The sequence below is a fragment of the Prosopis cineraria genome, unplaced genomic scaffold (assembly GCF_029017545.1).
Source record: "Prosopis cineraria cultivar Desert tree isolate PC_DT_omini unplaced genomic scaffold, ASM2901754v1 PC1, whole genome shotgun sequence".
Taxonomy (NCBI): Eukaryota; Viridiplantae; Streptophyta; class Magnoliopsida; order Fabales; family Fabaceae; genus Prosopis; species Prosopis cineraria.
In genome coordinates, this window is record NW_026555332.1 from 42,871,270 (window position 1) to 42,889,327 (window position 18,058).

Consider the following 18,058-nt stretch of genomic DNA (forward strand, 5'->3'; position numbering starts at 1 on the left):
ACACCATCAAATATTTTTTTCTAAATAGAAAGGCCGATGGATTAAAACAACGGTTAGGAATTATACCAGGGGGGAAAAAAACAACAGCAGCAGCAACGGGTAAGCAGTCAATAAAATTTAGATTTAATTATTAAAAATTTGACTTATAGCTTACAAAACTGGAAGTTTAAATCTTGGTATGAGTATGAAAATCTTGCTAATTAATAAGTTATATGGCAATATTCCTTTAAATGTTTTCTAAATTCAGAAACATGCTCTAACCTTAGCAAGTCATCTGCATTAAACTTATTTAAATTTTTTGTTATGGAAAAAAATAGTAGGAAAATGTGCTATTAATGATTGATTGTTTAACTAAAATTACCTCTTGAGTGTAGACCCTTCTCTGTTTCTCTGCTTTTCCATTCTTATCCTATTCCCTTCTCTCTATTTTTTTTTCACCGTTAAATCCTAACTTGAATGTTTGGATTTGATCTCTTATGTAATCATCATTAAAATATTAAAGGCTAAAATGTATAAATTTTTTTTAACTTTGAAACAATTGAATATAACCTCCCCACCTTTAAAAATTTAAAATTAACCCCCTTTATGTTTAATTTTGTTTTTCAAAACCTCCTATTATTAATTATGTTATTTTTTTGTAAGGATTAAAATGTCATTCAATTAAAAAATATTATTAAACAAAAATATTATATTGTATAACTACTTATAATAAATTTTTTATATTTTTTAGATAGTTGAGGCATTAATAATAAAAAAATGTTATCATTACTGTCTAAAATTTTAAATATTTATGTTTATATTAGTTTTATTTATGTTTTTTTGTCATTAAAGGTGCATGATTTTATTATTTTAAAAGATAAATTTTTATTTATATTTTCATGTTAGATTAATGTATGCACATGGCTAAAATATTTAAAATTTTAAATATTATCATGTTGGAATAATTTATCTTTTAATACTTGAAACTATGCACCATCAATAACAAAAAAAATAAAAATAATACAAAAGTAAATATTTAAAATTTTATACGGTGATACTAATATTTATTTTAGATATTATCAATACTTTAACTATCTAAAAAATATAAGAAATTATTAGCCATAGTTCTACAAGATAATATCTTTTTTAATAATATTTTTTAGTTGAATGATGTAACAGCACGGAGCCACCCCTTGGGCCTCGACTCGGTGCTGGACTCTGACCCATCACTGGACCAAAGCCGACTCTCCCACAAGTGGTACTGTGGTTATTCCTCACCACTGCCTCTCCAGGGTCTTTTGAAACCTTTCCAAATTTGATCCTCCAACCTCTACCATCTTAACGAAGTTGAGGCTGAATTTAGTACCATTGGCTCCGTGCCATTACAAATGATATTTTAACCCCCATGAAAAAATAACATAATTTACAATAGGGGGTTTTGAAAAATAAAATTAAAGATTAGGGGGATTAATTTTAAATTTTTAAAGGTGTAGGAAGTTATATGTAACTATCTCAAAATTTAGAGAGATTTTATGCATTTTAGCCAATATTAAAATACTCCTACGGTCCTATTCATAGGCAGGGAGAGTATTTATTTTGTTTTTATTTATAAAATACCTCAATGATTATTATATCCATATTTACTCTCGACCCCATTGAATGCTAGAAATATTATTAAATGTTAGAATATTATATTTTTAAACTATATATACATATATACTTTAAATTTTTAACACATTAAATTTATATGTTGCCTCATTAAATTTTTAACACAAATTTTTTCCTCTAACGCTCCATTAAATATTAGAAAAAGAAAACATATTATTAAAATATATATATTCAATAGACACAAAATTAATAACTTATTAAATTTTAAAATAGAGTTAATAAGTTTAAATGTTTTTTTCAATTATATTAAAAGATATTGAAAGTAGCTTATAAATAAGATTACAGAAGTATAAAGTTTTATTGATTTTGGTAAAAATATTAAAAATGACTTATAAATTAAGATTATATAAAGTATTAAATTATAAAAAAGATAAATAATAAAATTAAAAATGCTAAAATCTAATTTAAATAGTTTATAACTATAACAAAAATCAAATTAAAAAATATTTTACAAAAAAATAAATACAAACCGTCTAAAAGATTAATCTTTGTGGTTAAAAATAGAAGAGGAGAGAATAATCTTTTCCTTTTTGACGGGGTGAAATGAATATGAGTGACCGGTGAAAAAATTAAACATAGAACAAAATGACATCTCAGTTCAAATGAAATGATCATATAAAGACCCAAAAAAAAAAAAAGGACAACAGGGACTACAATAGACAAAATTTATGGGAAAGCGCGGAATAATATTTAAAAAAATGAACAAAACAATACAAAAAACTTAAAAAACGAGAGGGGAAGGGACGATGATTAGTGAGATTTAATGGGAAGAGGATTAGAAAATTAAGCCCACGCTTGGGTCTCCGGGAATCTCTCTGCCTCCCTGGATTGAGAATTGACTTCAACTTATTGCATGTGTTTCTAAAAACCCAAAAAAAAAAAAAACTTTATTGTATGTGTAGCTTAGGAACGTCAGTTAGGTTTCTTAAAATAATAATAATAATAATAATGAGAGTTAAGTTTTAACAATTTTTTTTAAAAATAAATTAACAATATCAATTCAAATTATTACAGATTCAAATATTTTAATTATAAATAAATATTTAAATATTAAATGTAACTTTTAAATTATAACATGAATTTTTTTATAACTGTTTGAGTTAATATGTATAATTTATTTTATAAAAAATTTTGTCAAAAATCAATCTGTCATCCTCCCTCAAGGTACCGCCCCAAATACAAAAAATGCTTCCTATTAAATTATAATTAATTATATGATAAAAAAATGATTCCGAAATAATAGTAACAAATGAGGGCTTGATAATATATAATACAATATAGATATACAAAAGCGAGGGTCGTTGAATTTGAACTGTACGAAATGAAATAAAAAAAAAAAAAGGAAAACGAGGGGATCGAATGAGGTGGCGGAGGCAAATCCGTTACACGTGAAGTGGCATATCCAACGCAGGCAGGATCGGATCCATCTCACCATGTACCGCAACGCGTGCCGCCTCACTTGCTCATCCTATCCCCTCTCCGTACTGAAAGCCCGATAATTCCAGCGGTTGAATTAGAAAATTATTGCTTATTTTAATTCATTTAATAAAATATTTTATTTATAATCAATCTTAACACTTACTTTTAATTATTAATCTTTGTACTTGAATCGGTTTAATAATCAAATCAGTTTTTGATATCTTGATACTCACTTCTCACATTTCATTCTTCTTGATCCAGCTGGTAAAATAGGAGATAAGGCTATTTTGTTAACTATATAATATATATATATATATCTTAATTCATGTATAAAATAAGATTGAGTAGAGTAATATGCGCGTATTTGAAGAATTTATGATTGCTTATTAAAAATATCTCGATTACCTTAAATATAAACAAATGCACAATATATTAGATTCTTATAGTCTTTAGAAAGTTCAAAGATAATGGAGATAATTGAAAACTATTGTGTGTTTAGTAGTTATCTCGACTTATAAGGATTAAATCAATAACTGCTATATTAAATAAATTAATTAATTAATTATATTTTATTATTTCTAACTCAATCACTTAAAAAATAAGGAATAATTGATGGCTATTAGGTTGTATGCTGGGCCTCTAATCATTGAGCTAACTTGTGTGATTCACCTATCACAATTCACACAACATTATAAAGATCAATCTATTTGATTTATTAATTAATATAAATTCATAATTAAATATTTCAACATATTTCTTATCTCACGAAATTTATGAAATCAGCAGGGATTGATGCATTTTCAGGACCTGATCTTAGTTACGAAGGATTGTGCCAGTGACTAAATTTCATGATTTTTGCATGTTTGCACGCGACTTGGAAAAAAAAAAAAGGATTATTTTTATATTTTGCCGTTTAACTTTTGTGCTGGCAAATGGCAATATAACACACAAAAATGTAAACAAGTCATGTTTTTCCTTGTTACACAAATGGCAAGTCTTCCGTTCCGTGCATGACTCTGATAAATCATGATCACATGGACGAATTCAGGGGGCAATAATTAGATTGTAATGGCTGCCAGCAATTTTATATTTAATTTTTTTTTAATCTTAGAAATACATATTATACATTTTTTTGCCAGCACCCTAAGAATTAATTAAAGAAAGAATAACATATAGGTTATATAGATTAATTAATTTAAATTAATTTTTACGTGTCAAATTTCATGAATTTGTAAGTTTAACTTTTAATTTTATAATTTAGATAGGATGAATTTATAATTTATGTTTCAAATTTTAATATGAAAAATAAATTTATTTATTTTTTAATCATATTAAAATTTAAAAAATAAGTTACAAATTCATCGCAATAAAATTATAAAATTGAAAGCTAAACTTTTAAATTTTTAAAATTTGAACACTTGAAACTTAATTTAAATTGATTAATCCTCTTGGAATCTATCTCTCATTCTCCCTTGATTAAATTCTTATCCCAGTCTTTGGCCCACCCAAAAAAATATACTTCCTCCATCCCAAATTATAACACACTTTTAGATAAAATCTCACATACCAATAAACTTAATTAAATACACTTAACAAATTTATATTTTCAAAATAAAAATATAAATTTTTAAAAATATTCATCATTTAATATATTGAAAAGAGAAAAGACCGACAATAATTGTAAAGAAAGGAAGAATAATATTAAAATTAGTATATTTAATAAAATCATAATTTATTCAAGTGTCTTATTTTTTAGAATGAAAAACTCTTTTAAAAGTGTTCTATAATTTAAAATAGAGGTAGTAATAATTTTGAATTTAATTAGAGTATGCATTAATTCCTTGTCGAGAGAAAATCAAAATTCGCTCCATTCATAAAATACTAAGAACGTGAAATAAATAATAACCAAGAGAGAGAACTCAAAGCGATCAAACAACACCTTTTCATCTATCACTTAACTCATGGTCACCTCATTAACTGAGCCAATTTCATGATTATCTCCCAACCACTAAATTTTAGACACACCTAACCCAATTCAATCAGTCCAATTAATTCTGTTAAAAAAACTAAAGCAATCGAAGCTATCGGTCATCAATTTTTATTTACAAAAATAAAATAATAACTGTTTGAAAATATATATTAATTTCATGTAACATTTTCATACAACAAACCACTTAATTAGGCGCTGAGACAATTAGTAGTACGACTTTGTTAACCAATTTGGTCAAATATTCATTATTATCTTATCGCTCATGAAAATCATAGCATAAAAAGAAGCCGACCCCACCACTCATGGTATTTGTTTTGTTCTGTTAGTTACTAGATATGACAGCTATAAATTAATGTTTTCCCTCTATTAATTAGCCATTATATGATATGGAATCAAGGGCATATTTTTTTTATTTAGTTATCTACTATCAATAACAAATATTACAGTTTTATAAGCACGTATACAGAGAGAATATTAGTAATGTGAACTATTACGTGATTTAGATAGATTATTTTTAAAATTAAACAAATTATTTGAATCAAGCCAGTGGTACTCAATGTAAATGATCGATGAAATGTTATCTTTCGTCCAGTACATTAAAAATCACACTAATCAAAGGTTCCTTTTTATTGCAATTATAATATATCATATTTTGGGCCAACCCAAACTATTGCCTAATTATCAAGCTCAATATGATTATATTGATCTCAGACATGACGCTTTCAATAACCTTTCTTAGTAACCATATCCACGACCATTCAATAATGGCTCCTGTGTAATGTGGCTCTCGTTTTTTTTTTTTTTTGGTCTCTCTCTCTTTTTTGCCACAGTGTAATGCACCACGACAAGCAAAATTTTTCACATCAAAACTTTGGCATTTGGCAACAAAAAGTCAAAAAAACTCAGGCTTCCAAGATATGGCCAGAATATTGATCAGTGGACCAAAAGCCATTAATCAAATTCAAAATTAGGTTTGGAACTTTTTTGGTGGAAAAGTGGTTGACCTTTGAAAAAAACATATGCAATTTATTTGGTGGTAAGTCCTTGGGGTTCTCAGCGTTTACCAGTGCATACACACATACACATACATATATATATATATATATGAGAAAAAAATTATGTTTGTATCTGTTTTTGTAAATTAAAGACACTTTACATTGTATCACTAGGAGTTGGATACTTGGCAGCTAGAGAGATGCACTAATCTCTCATAATACGATAAATTTAGATTTGAATATCTATTGAAAAAGGTGTTCACATGTAATGTCTAATTGTACCTCAAATAGGATTATTTTCAATAGAAAGATACTTATGAGCAATTAAAAAAAGGGCTAAGATACAAATTTACTCTCAAAATTTTAACTCAAGCACACCTAGTATCCTTAAGTTTTTTTGGTGCAATATCACCCTAACATTTTTTAACTAGGTGCAATTTCGCCCTGTTGTTAGGATTTGACCAGTTGACTGTTAAGTTAAAAATTTTAATTATTAACAGCTTTGTTGGCTTGCCACATTAGCTTTCACGTGCAATTCTCTTTCCAACCGCCCTTTCACTTCTCTCCTCCAACCCCATATGCTAATTGCAATCAAAATTTCAAACCCATCATGAACCCTCCCCATCTTCTCCCCTCATCCCCCTCTACCTCATCATCATATCACTGTCAGTATGAGCTAACACGGCATTTATGAAGATAGAGGGGAAGGAATCGATTAAATCCACTTGTTCTCGTTTGTTCATCAATCTTGTTTGTCTCGCTATCAAATCAGTTCATGAATTTCAGATTCTAAGGCCATGATTGATGCCAATTTCTAACTCAAACTTTGTTAATAGACCATAAGAGCATCAGGGCTTAAATTTGGGATGCGAGCTTGCTTCTATTGATGCCGAGGAAGTTGTTCACATCATCATTACCAATTCATCTTCTTCCTTCCTTCTCTTGCCCCGTTCTTCAATAGTCTTCTTTTACAAGACCTAGAAAAGGGTTTAACCAAAACCCAAATCTCATACCCTTGAGTTCATTAATGTCCTCACATGATGGAAGTGCTTGAGCATAACCTTGAGTTTAAGAGGGGAATGGAATTTGAAGCCTTGATTTTTACTTGTAGAGTGGTATGGGCTTAGAGGGGAAGGAAGAGCTTAAGCATGATCCAAGTTGGTAGAATTTAAAGCCTTGATTTTTTTTTATTGAGACCCATAGTTTGTATTGTATTGTAGATATGAGATTATGGTTTTCTAATTTATCTTTGGGTTTTCTGTTTTAGATTAATATTGTAATGCTTTTTTATGTTTTTGGATTTTATTCGTCCTGGTTTCTACTTTGATATGTTTTTGGGTTTGATCTTTTTAAATTAACCTAATATTCATTGAAGCTTCATCTCCTTGGCTTCATCACTCAGGTTTCAGCATGGCTGGATGTGTGTCGATGATTTTTTTTGGCATAAATAGATCTGCCAAATCTCTGCCTACCTCATATGAAGAGAACTCCAATTCTTGATCTGGGTTTTAGTTCCTCATGTTTTTGGTTGCTCTTATAGGTTTTAGAAAGCCTTGTGTTCTTGATTTCTTGATCGGCATCCAACAAGGTGTAAGGGAGATGAACCATTTGCCAATGTGTATGTGTTTTTCTTTTTCCTTTTTTTCAATTTTTTTTAAAATATGCCACATCAATTTTGGCAAAAAAAGAATGCCATATCAATATGCAACTAAGCAAAATAAGTTAACTAAATGGTCAAATGTTTGGATTTGTTAGTTTAAGATGACATTGTACTTTTTTGAAAAACGTTAGGGTAAAATTGCATCAAAAAATACTTAGGCCATGTTTGTTATCATTGAATTGAGAGGAAGGAAACGAAATTAGACATGGAATATTAATGTAGATGTGTTTGGTACATATCAATCTAAATTCTCAAGAATCATGATTCAAGAAAAAAGCCAAAATCAAATTCCTTGCTGTCCATGATGGAATTGAAGCTTTTCCATGGAATTAGTTCAGGAGGGCCTCTCTACCCTTCAGTCTATCATCCTTTAAACTTCAACCGACCTAAAGGATGACGATGAAGAGCCGAGCAGCAGTGGATGGCGCAATGGTCGTCGCTGTCACCTTACCAAAGGACATCTACATCTACATTGATCTCCTCTTCTCTTCTTCTTTAGTCTTCATCTGCTTAGTTAGTCAAGTGTTGCCAAAGAAGAAGAAGAAAACAGTGATGATGAACCATGAGAAGGTAGCAACAGACTGTAGGAGGGGTCTTTCTCGGAGAAGAAGAAGAAGAAAGCAGTGATGGACGATGGCAAGGATGCTCATTAGATGAGGAGGATGAGGAGACAGTGACACATCCACCCATTTGATGATGTGAGCTGGAATCATCAGATGAGGAGGAGGAGGAGGCAGTGACATCATGCTTTTAAGAAAAAGAAGAATGGGGCTGTTGGGTTGATAGGGATAAGGGTTTTTTTTTAAAAAAATTTTGAAAAGTGCACTTTGGTCTTTTCCTGTTCTAAGTACATACTCCATCCGTTTAAAAATGTAAGATATTTTTAACCGAATCTTACCCTTAATAAAGTAGTTACCTATTTTTCAACTAACCCTATTTTTTTATATTTACTCCTATTAAACACTCTACAATAAATATAAAGTCATTATCAATAGAGACACTTTCAAAAAAAGGCAATGATTACACCTCGAAAGATTAAAAATACATTACATTTTTAAGCATCCAACTCTTCAAAAAAATCTTATATTTTTAAACGAAGGGAATATATTTTATTAAAATTATACTAGAATTCTATTGTCACACCAAACACACTATCAAATTCAATTCAATTCTAATTTCAATTCTAGTTTTTATTATAAATCCATTAAAAACTCTTCCATTGTACCAAGCACACCTTAAGGATGCTAGGTACATCTAAATGGAAACTTTAAAAATAAATTTGTACTTTAATTTTAAAAAAAAGACACTTTACAATGAGATTTAGTTTAGAGATCATTATTGGCCGGGGAGGCTTGCAGGAGAGTTATAATCATCTAACATACTCCCTCTAATTTTATATATAAATCATTTTCTAAAAAGAATTGATATTCTTTTTTTAAAATTACTTTATATAAAAAATAAATCATTAATTATTTCCTTTCAACTTTATCTTCTCATAATTTTCTATAAATAAAGTAAAATGTTAGACATGGGAGAGGAAATACTTTTATAAATTATATATTTATAATCAGGGAAATTAGAGGGGTTTTTTTTTTTCCAGCGCGGTAGTTAGAACTTAGAAATGATTTATGTATAAAACTAGATGAGGGGGTAATTTGAAAAAGAAGATTAATGGCAAGGATAAGTTTAACCAGGCAATTAAGCAAAGGGGATTTGCAGTTAAGGGAAGGTTACAGGGGAAGCAACATTAATGATCGATTTTGAAGCGGGAAGGAAGGCAATTTTGAAGAAAACGACGTAGTGCGAGGCATGCGCATGGGGTGGACGAAATTGGAGGCAAACAATTTTGCGTCTTGTAATGAAAGCGAAGCCAATCATACAAATGAACGGCACGTGACTGAAAGCTACCTTTGTTTATCATGTTTTTGTCAACTTAGCCTTTCATTAGCCCTGCCGCCCCTTTCCTCTTACCACTCTTCCCCCCAAAACCAAAAAACCCAAAAAATAATAATAATAATTTTCTTCATACGTACAATTACGGTATGCTAACCATATTATTATCTTCATTTTAAATTATAAAATATTTTTTTGTTAAGATTCAATATTTTAAAATATAAAATGTTTTAATAAAAATAAAATTTTATTAATTATGCTTTTTCTCATGTTATCATTTTTTTTATATTCTCTTTAATATTCTTTCTCGAATAAAGTATTAAATGAAGAACATTGTTAAGAATTAATATATTTTTTTTGATAATAATGACATTGTAAAGTGTATAATGAATTTTTAGTATATATAATTTTGTCTAGTGTACCTTATAAATTGGGATAAAGAGAGTATCTTTCAATAGAGTCGGCAATTCAAGTCAAGTTATTTTACTTGTAATCTTTTTCATCCATGTTATGCTTGCAGACCGTGCATATTTTTCTTTTTTCTTTTCTTTTTAAATTTCCTCTTCTATTGTCACCAATTTTTTTTTTCGTTTAACTATTATCACATCTCGCCTAGTTATGTTAAAAAGTCTGAACCTTATAATTTTACTCCATATTATGTCATTTTGCCGTCCAAGTTTGATTTAAATGGCATTTGTGTGCGTGTGTAATATGACTTTTATAGTATTACAAACACTAATCTCTTTCTTTTGAGGTGTAGAAATTAGTCATTGTCTATCAACCAAGGCATATTTAGAATTGATAATTTAGGTGAGTTGAGCATATTCGAACCAAGTTCAATCTAGGTTGATATGAAAAATCCTGGACATATATAAAAGCTAATAAAGCCAACCCGGACTCGAGAACTAGGGATTTTGTATCCAAGTCAAATATTCAAATTGCTAGGGACGTTTTATTTTTTCTGTTTTTAAGTCAATTTTAAATTTTATTCTATAGATTGATTAATATTTAATATGTATTATGTATAAAAAAAAGGTAGAAATTTTTTTGATTTGATATGATCTACCTTGTTGGATTTAACTCAAATTATTTTGTTAGTTCTAGACGTACTCTTGATAATGGTAAACATATAAAAGAAATATATCCGGAGAACAATTTAAAAAAATATAAGATCTTTGTGGGATATATCAATATAGTATTTGTTCATCACTTAAAAATATCCCATCGTTTAGCTTACTTTAATTGATTGTCCAAATCAATCAAATTGATTTTGTCAACGAAATATCAATTTTGAGTGGTTCTTTGTCTAATTAGGTTAGTTTAAATTTTAATATCCGTGGCCGCGGCTAACATTGTTGACTATGATATGAGTCACACATTGAGAGAATACATACGAGTGCAAAACTTGTTAGGCCACGAGTGACATATGATCCAAAATAGCGAAAATAATGATTGACTACTGTATAATATGGGTCCCTCTCTCTCTAGAGAGAGAGAGAGTCTTCACAAATATTACATTTCATTGACTCACTGGCAAATGGTAATGATTCATGAATTTTGGAAAATACATTATGCAACAAGTCTTCAAATTTAAGAATGATTGGAGAAATCCACTCCCGTTTTTTTCCCTTGTCCCTTTTCTTTTGTCTCTTCTCTTGTTTTTTTTTTTGTCCCTTTTAAAAAAAACTTTGGTAGGATATTGATTGTCATCGGCCGAGCTAATCAGAAACCAAAAGGGGCTCCATTTTTTAGGCATTACTTTGTTTCAACGGACAATTACTTTGGTTTAGCTTGGAGGAGGATATACCTATACTCTACAGCCTGTCTTCCGCCCACCATTAATATCTTTCCAAGATATAAATAGTTTGTTTCTTTTATTACGTATCGTGTAGTACCAAACACGAGTATGCATTCCAGTAGAGATTTAAATTTTGGTGTTTCTTCCATAAAAAAAAAAATTGGAAACTAACAATAACTCATAAATAATGAAACGGAAATCACGCAAGCCCTAGCTAGGATTAGCCTCCCCGTTGCGTGCCGCATTTCATTTGGGAATAATTGGGCGTGATTATCTAAAATCTCATTTGGTGGGCATACCTAGGGATGATAGAAGGGGTGATGTAAATAGAAGTGGCTGCATGCAATTCAGATTCAGGCATGTGTATCTACAGTGAACACTTGTTGGCTCTAATCGGGGCATGTTTTTCTCAGGGAATATTGGTAAAGGACATGTTCTAAAGGTGTCGGTTTAATTATCTCTTGATGATTTACTACTAACCCGACTTAACAAGATAAGCACGGGAGAGTCAAAGTATAAAAGATACGATTCACCGAACCTGAACAACCTCCACCCGGCGGCCCCGTAAGATAATGACCAACTCCAACCTCAATAATTTCCCTAATGTTGAAATTCTGCTTCCTTTCTCATTTCAATACGCTATTCTTTAGCTGTCCTGATGCGTCCCTGTTCCTGTCATTAATTGAATCACTATTCACCACCTAAAATGTTGAGATTTTAATAAAGCTACAGTGAATGAGGCGAGAGTAGTTGTGTGTGCTTGAGGCATGTTTGCCGCACCTACATTTGCAGTAGCCTGTTTGTAATGTGACAGAGTGAGAGAACAGTGTAAGAAGGTTGGTGATAGTTTGTCCACTAGATGACAAATCCAGAATGGCCACGCCTTAATTATCTCGCCCACTCCTTTTCTTCCTCTTTGCTTTATTTCCCCTTTTTCAGATTTTCTCTTTCCCTTTGACTTTCTCTGTGTGTCATGCTTCCTTCCCTCCTTCCCCCCCTTTCCAATTATCTTTACTTCAGCTTGTCCCTCCCATTTACTTGCGAGAAGCCATAAATATGGAATGGATTCAAAAAAAAAAAAATTATCCTCTTTTCATTATAAGTATGATGAGTCCTAATTCACATACTACAACTATGAGATTACACTCTTCACAAATTTTGTAAATCATGACTCATAGTTTTATAAACTAAATTATTCTTTCTCCCTTGTGAATACAATTGACTTATTTTCCATGCATGTTTTGATTATTTTTTTTTTTGCCTTTATTTCTTTCATCTATTCAATGATCATCTTTTTTAGTAATCAAATAGACCCTTAGTTGCTTTTCCGTGTAAGTCCAATAATGCTTGATTTGGATAGTGAAAAACTAGCGAAAGAAAAAAAAAAATACTAGAGAAGAAAATTTTTTAAAATAATAAAAAATATTTAATTATTATTATCAATGTTCCTTTTCTTTTTAATTTTCTGCCAATTCAAATCAAAGAGTAAACATTACTTTACCAGTACTCTTTTTTCACCTACATCTCAATTATTCAAGGTGCCAGAGACACGGGATAAGTTAAATTAGTCTTCTCGGCTTCCCACCTTTTTTTGGGCCAAAGCTCCCCTCCTTTATTAAAGCTACTATTCATTACGTTGATACATTTTCAGTTACTATGAAGAAAAGGGCTGATGAGGGAAACGTACTCTTCAAGGATTGCGTAACTGTTCAAATTGATCGAGAGATTTTCCTCAATAATGAAATGGAATTTATTTCATGGGTGACATGATTTGTTATAATTGGAAGTGCAGGGGACCACAACGAGAAGCGACTCTCAAAAAAGAAAAGAAAAGAAAAGAAAAACCCTCATCCCATTCTGCCTAGCTGCCTCACCACCCACCTCACACACTAATTGAAGAGTGTAATAAAAAAGGACCTTTGAAAAAAAGTAAATGGTGACCACTGAATGATTTAAGTTTGATTTATATATTGTGCTGTTGTCATATTCCGAAAATACAAACCCAGAAACAAGAACAAGGGGATGAGGGAGGGATGGTGAATTTTCAAGCGATCAATTTATTGTATGTGGTGGGTTTAAAGGGAGTGTGGTCCACGTAAGGTCGAAGCCTGAGGTGGACTTAATGGCTGTGATTCATCCACAAATCATCTGCTTTGGACATCATTGCCCCACCCCATCAAACTCTTCCAATCACTTCCCTTTTCCTTTAACCCCACACTCATTTCTCCTATGCTTCAAAGTTCTTTCACTCTATATGGTCTATCAACAAATAAAACTGAATCATAACTTTCAAAGAAAGAAAGAACCATTGGTCGCTGCAATTTAGTTTACATGTTTGTTGAATTGTTTGATAATGGGAAACGAGGAGCATAGCCGTGTGTGTGTGTGTGTGTGTGGAAGTTTAGTAATGTGTGATGGATAGAGAGTGTGGGGAGGCACGTCAAGAGCTTTCTATTTCCTAATGGAGTGGGTCATTGCCTCTAGTGTTGTTCATAACGAGCATGGGTATTTCACCACGTCCTTACACATCCTTTTCTTTGTCCACAACTTCTATTCCATTTTCTTCTCCTTCTCCTCACTTGTTTCTCCAATTAATTAATCAAGAGCTGATAATGACTGCCCTGGCGGCCAAGTTAGTTGCAAGAGTTCTGCTGCAACAAGCCATATCTGCACTCCATTGGGTAACAACATGACACGCACCATGCAAATTGACTTATCATTCCGCGCCTTGCTCTTCCGTGTCTTCAATCACAGCAATGACTCTTGTTGTCCAGAAAAATAATATGACTATTAAAATTAAAATATTCCTCTCTTAAAATATTTTTGTGGTTGTTTTTTCGGGGGGGTGGGGGAAGAAGGGGCGCGTCCACAGTCCAGGAGGCAGACGCCACGGTCATTTGATGAAACTCAACAAGAGTTCTTGGCCCAAACCGAATACATGTATTGTGTGGAGACTGGTGGTGAGCATGAAAAGTAAAGGATTGCCTGTAATAGAAGAATACTTGTAGGTTAAAGCCAAGGAAAATAAAAAAAAAGCAAGAATGTCTGTGTTCAAATTTCGTTCTTGCGGATGTAAGGAGGAAAAATATGGAGAGCATAGAGAAATGCAGTGGTTAATACCACTGAAGATGGAGAGTGCTCATCACAGTATGGTGAGATCTGGACCATCTAAATTTTGATCTGGATGGTCCAAATTTCAAATATTATTATGTATTATATTTATTAAAATAAAAATATATAAAAATTATAAAATAATTTTAATAAATTTTTTATTTTTAATATGGCCTAGATTTATTTAGAGGATTCAATTTAATATTAAATTTTTTATAATTAATATATATTGACTATTCAGATATACTCTGCACATGCTAGATTAACTGTAATATGACCTGTACAGAGTATATCTAGATAGTCAATATATATCAATTATAAAAATTTTAATATTAAATTGGACCCTTTAAATTAAATTTAGGCCATATTAAAAATAAAAAATTTATTAAAATTATTTTATAATTTTATATATTTTTATTTTAATAAATATAAAAATAAAAATATATAATAATTCTTTAAATCTGGACCATCCAGATCAAAATCTGAATGGTCCAGATCTCACCACAATAATGAGCACTATGATGAGCACCGAAACCGGTCTCCTGAAGATGACAGTTCCATTCTGGCATGAGCAGCGACAACAAGTCCTTCTCAGCATGGCATTGGGCTCATACACAAATGCGCAGGTTAAATCACTAAACTAATATTGGGCCCAATTTCTTTGGACTTCAACTTGTCTGCTCGCATCTAAGGGCGATCAAAAGCAAGCCCTCTCCTATAAACCAAGGTGCCCAAACGATGACTACCCAAAAAAACAAAAAACAAAAAAAGGTGCCCAGCGAGTTGACTGGTAGGTGATGGTAGAAAGTCAGTTTGCGACTTTCCCTGTTAAGATATCTCACTGGTCACAGCTTCACACTTCAATTTCAAGGTCAATTACTTAAATTTGCAGATGACGTCCCCAACAACTATCCTAAACTGCGTGTTTGATTCGTAGGTTTTGAAAGGTAGCTGCATCGTAGGAGGCCGCGTCCAATATCCGGCCAGCCTTCTTAAACTCAGTTACTTAGACAAGAAGGAAATACGTAAAATATCTATCCCTCTATCTATTTAACGTCAGTAAGCCTCCCCGCTAGCTGTTGTCTACCCTTTTATAATTCTGTAGCTCTGTTTCATACTTGGGTTCTCTTCGTTCCAGTTGAGGCGGTGGCAGCTCCGTTCATCTCCAGCATAGAGAGGCACTAGTCATGGGGCCTGGCGGACCTGGCGGAGGACCCGGCGGCCCTGGAGGTCCTGGGTTCGGCGGCCCTGGAGGTCCCGGTTTCGGTCCCAGTTGGGGTCCCGGACCTGGCGGTCCTGGTTGGGGCCCCGGACCTGGAGGTCCGGGATGGGGTCCTGGACCGGGAGGTCCCGGCTGGGGCCCTGGTCCTTGGGGCCCTGGTGGTTTCTTTGGTGGATTTGCAAATGGCATCTGCAGCATGATATCCTCTTGGTGAGTCGGGTAGTAATTAAATTAATCGATTATGATTATTTTGTTGTTTAGAAATCCTTTAAAGTTTATTGAATTTGAGAGCATTTGAAGCATCTAATAAATCAGGTGACGATAAATGCGTTTTGTTCTAAGTTATAGACAGCAATGTAATGTAAATATGGGGCAATACAATTGTATAATCTGGATGCAAAATGGAAGAAAAGTTGGAAGCACTGGACGCCAAATATTACAATATTGAAACCATTTAGGCAAAGCATGTGGTCTAGTTTTATTACATGATAAAATCTGAACGTTCAATTAATCAAATTCTCTTAAATTAAGAAAACTTTAGAAAATCTCCTCCATTTTTGTTATAATGTTTATTTTTTGGTACAATTTTTTATAATGTTTAGGCAGTGCATAACTTTTTTTTTTTTTGGGTAATGCATAACTGCTTCTTTGGGGGGAAAATGCAGCTTGTATTGCCTCTGTTGTTGCTGGTTGCTCCAGGATTGCTTTGGTGGTCCACCTCCTTTTGGACCTCCAGGTCCGGGAGGCCCTGGAGGCCCACGTCCTTTCTGATGGGATTTTCTCAAGAGGTTGAAATTACTTTCTAGTTGGCGTTCCTATGGCATTCATTTTACGTTAAGATGGGAGATACCTTTTCTAATCTATGTTATGTGACATTATCATAAGCCAGCCATTTGATTCTGTTACAATCATGAGTCGTTTTGCTTTTCTTAAGGATCTCCAACTTGAACAGTGAACACGTTATTTCAATTGTTGATTTGTACTGTTCCGTATTTTGTTATGGATATGTTGGATTATTTTTAGTCAATATTGTGAAATTAATTGCCCTGGGTTGTATTTCGTAATGTGCATGAGTAATATGTAGTATGTAGTATTTGTTTTTTTTTATCAGAAAATATAGTACTCTGTTTGTTAGAATTACAAGCGTCATTTGTTTAAGATTTTATACTGAACAGGTGCATAACAATTTTCTCCGAAGATAAATGAATTTGAGAATTTATAAATTCAATTTGGATAAAAAAAATTATTTGGACAAATATAAATTGGAAGATATGGAGATCTTGCATTCATTGATTGGAGCTACGGAGCGTTAAAACACATGAAGCATGTCAAATCTTTTTTATTTTTTTGAATAAAGAAATATGTCAAATCCAAGCTTTGGTATTGGAAACTAGGAAGCTTGTTCGCGGTGAAAATATAAATATGTTAATTAAAAACTATTGGTCAATTTCAATCTTGTCGTGATAAAATTAGCTTCCAATGTGGTTGCCAAAGAAATTTGTTATACTTATACCTGCAATAAAGATAAGATCAAGAATATGAAAATTGTTGATTTGAACTCTGATTCTCTGAATTACGGCCGCACATGTTAATATATATTTCTTCTCTTAAAAAATATAAGATATTTTTAATTAAATTTTACCCCTCAATAAAATAGTTAATTACTTTTAAATTAACTCTATCTTTCTATATTTACTTCTATTAAATATCATATAATAAATATAAAGTCACTATTAATAGGGACATTTTTGAAAAAAAAAGACAATTACATCTTGAAAGATTAAAAATGCCTTACATTTTTTAATATCTAACTTTTTAAAAAATACCTTATATTTTTAAATGGAAGGAGTAGTTAATAAAATAATAAATGAGGTTTCACTTGTTGTGCGGTTTGTGCCTAATATGGGCTAATATGATTATTGCATAAGTTCATATTATATATATATATATATGTTATTTATTTAATATATATGATGTGATTATAGTATATAAAAATTAAATTAAACGATAACTGTTTATGTATATAAATTTATATTTTTTGGCCAACAATATATATAATTATAATCAACTCACAACCTCGCAATATTTTTGCATTTTAGGAAGTATTCAAGAATAAATATATTGAAGTATGTAGGGTTAATGGGCATCATATATCTTAAACTATTATGCGAATAACATCTTCATCCTTGGATTCTTAAAACGTGTAAAATCTTTCATTAACTTTTAAATTTCGAGCACTTAAAACTCTAATGTTAATTAGTAAAACGTTGACTATTTTGTGTGATGAGAAAGAAGACAATTTGACTAAATTTTGTCAAGTTGG

The 18,058-nt window shown here is 31.5% G+C and overlaps 1 protein-coding gene across 3 annotated transcripts; it reads left to right on the forward strand.

Annotated features, from left to right (window-relative positions):
• The first annotated feature begins 15,399 nt into the window (after positions 1–15,399).
• Positions 15,400–16,799, forward strand: LOC129285987 (uncharacterized). Of its 3 annotated transcripts, none has more exons than XM_054922023.1 (3): positions 15,400–15,538; positions 15,652–15,945; positions 16,401–16,799. In XM_054922023.1, exons 2-3 carry the CDS (start codon positions 15,701–15,703, stop codon positions 16,504–16,506), a joined length of 351 nt encoding a protein of 116 aa, XP_054777998.1. In that variant the 5' UTR covers positions 15,400–15,538; positions 15,652–15,700; the 3' UTR covers positions 16,507–16,799. The 3 variants fall into 3 exon arrangements, with proteins under 3 accessions (XP_054777998.1, XP_054778006.1, XP_054777991.1); XM_054922031.1 differs by having other exon boundaries at positions 15,441–15,568; XM_054922016.1 differs by lacking the exon at positions 15,400–15,538 and having other exon boundaries at positions 15,578–15,945.
• Positions 16,800–18,058: the final 1,259 nt, after the last annotated feature.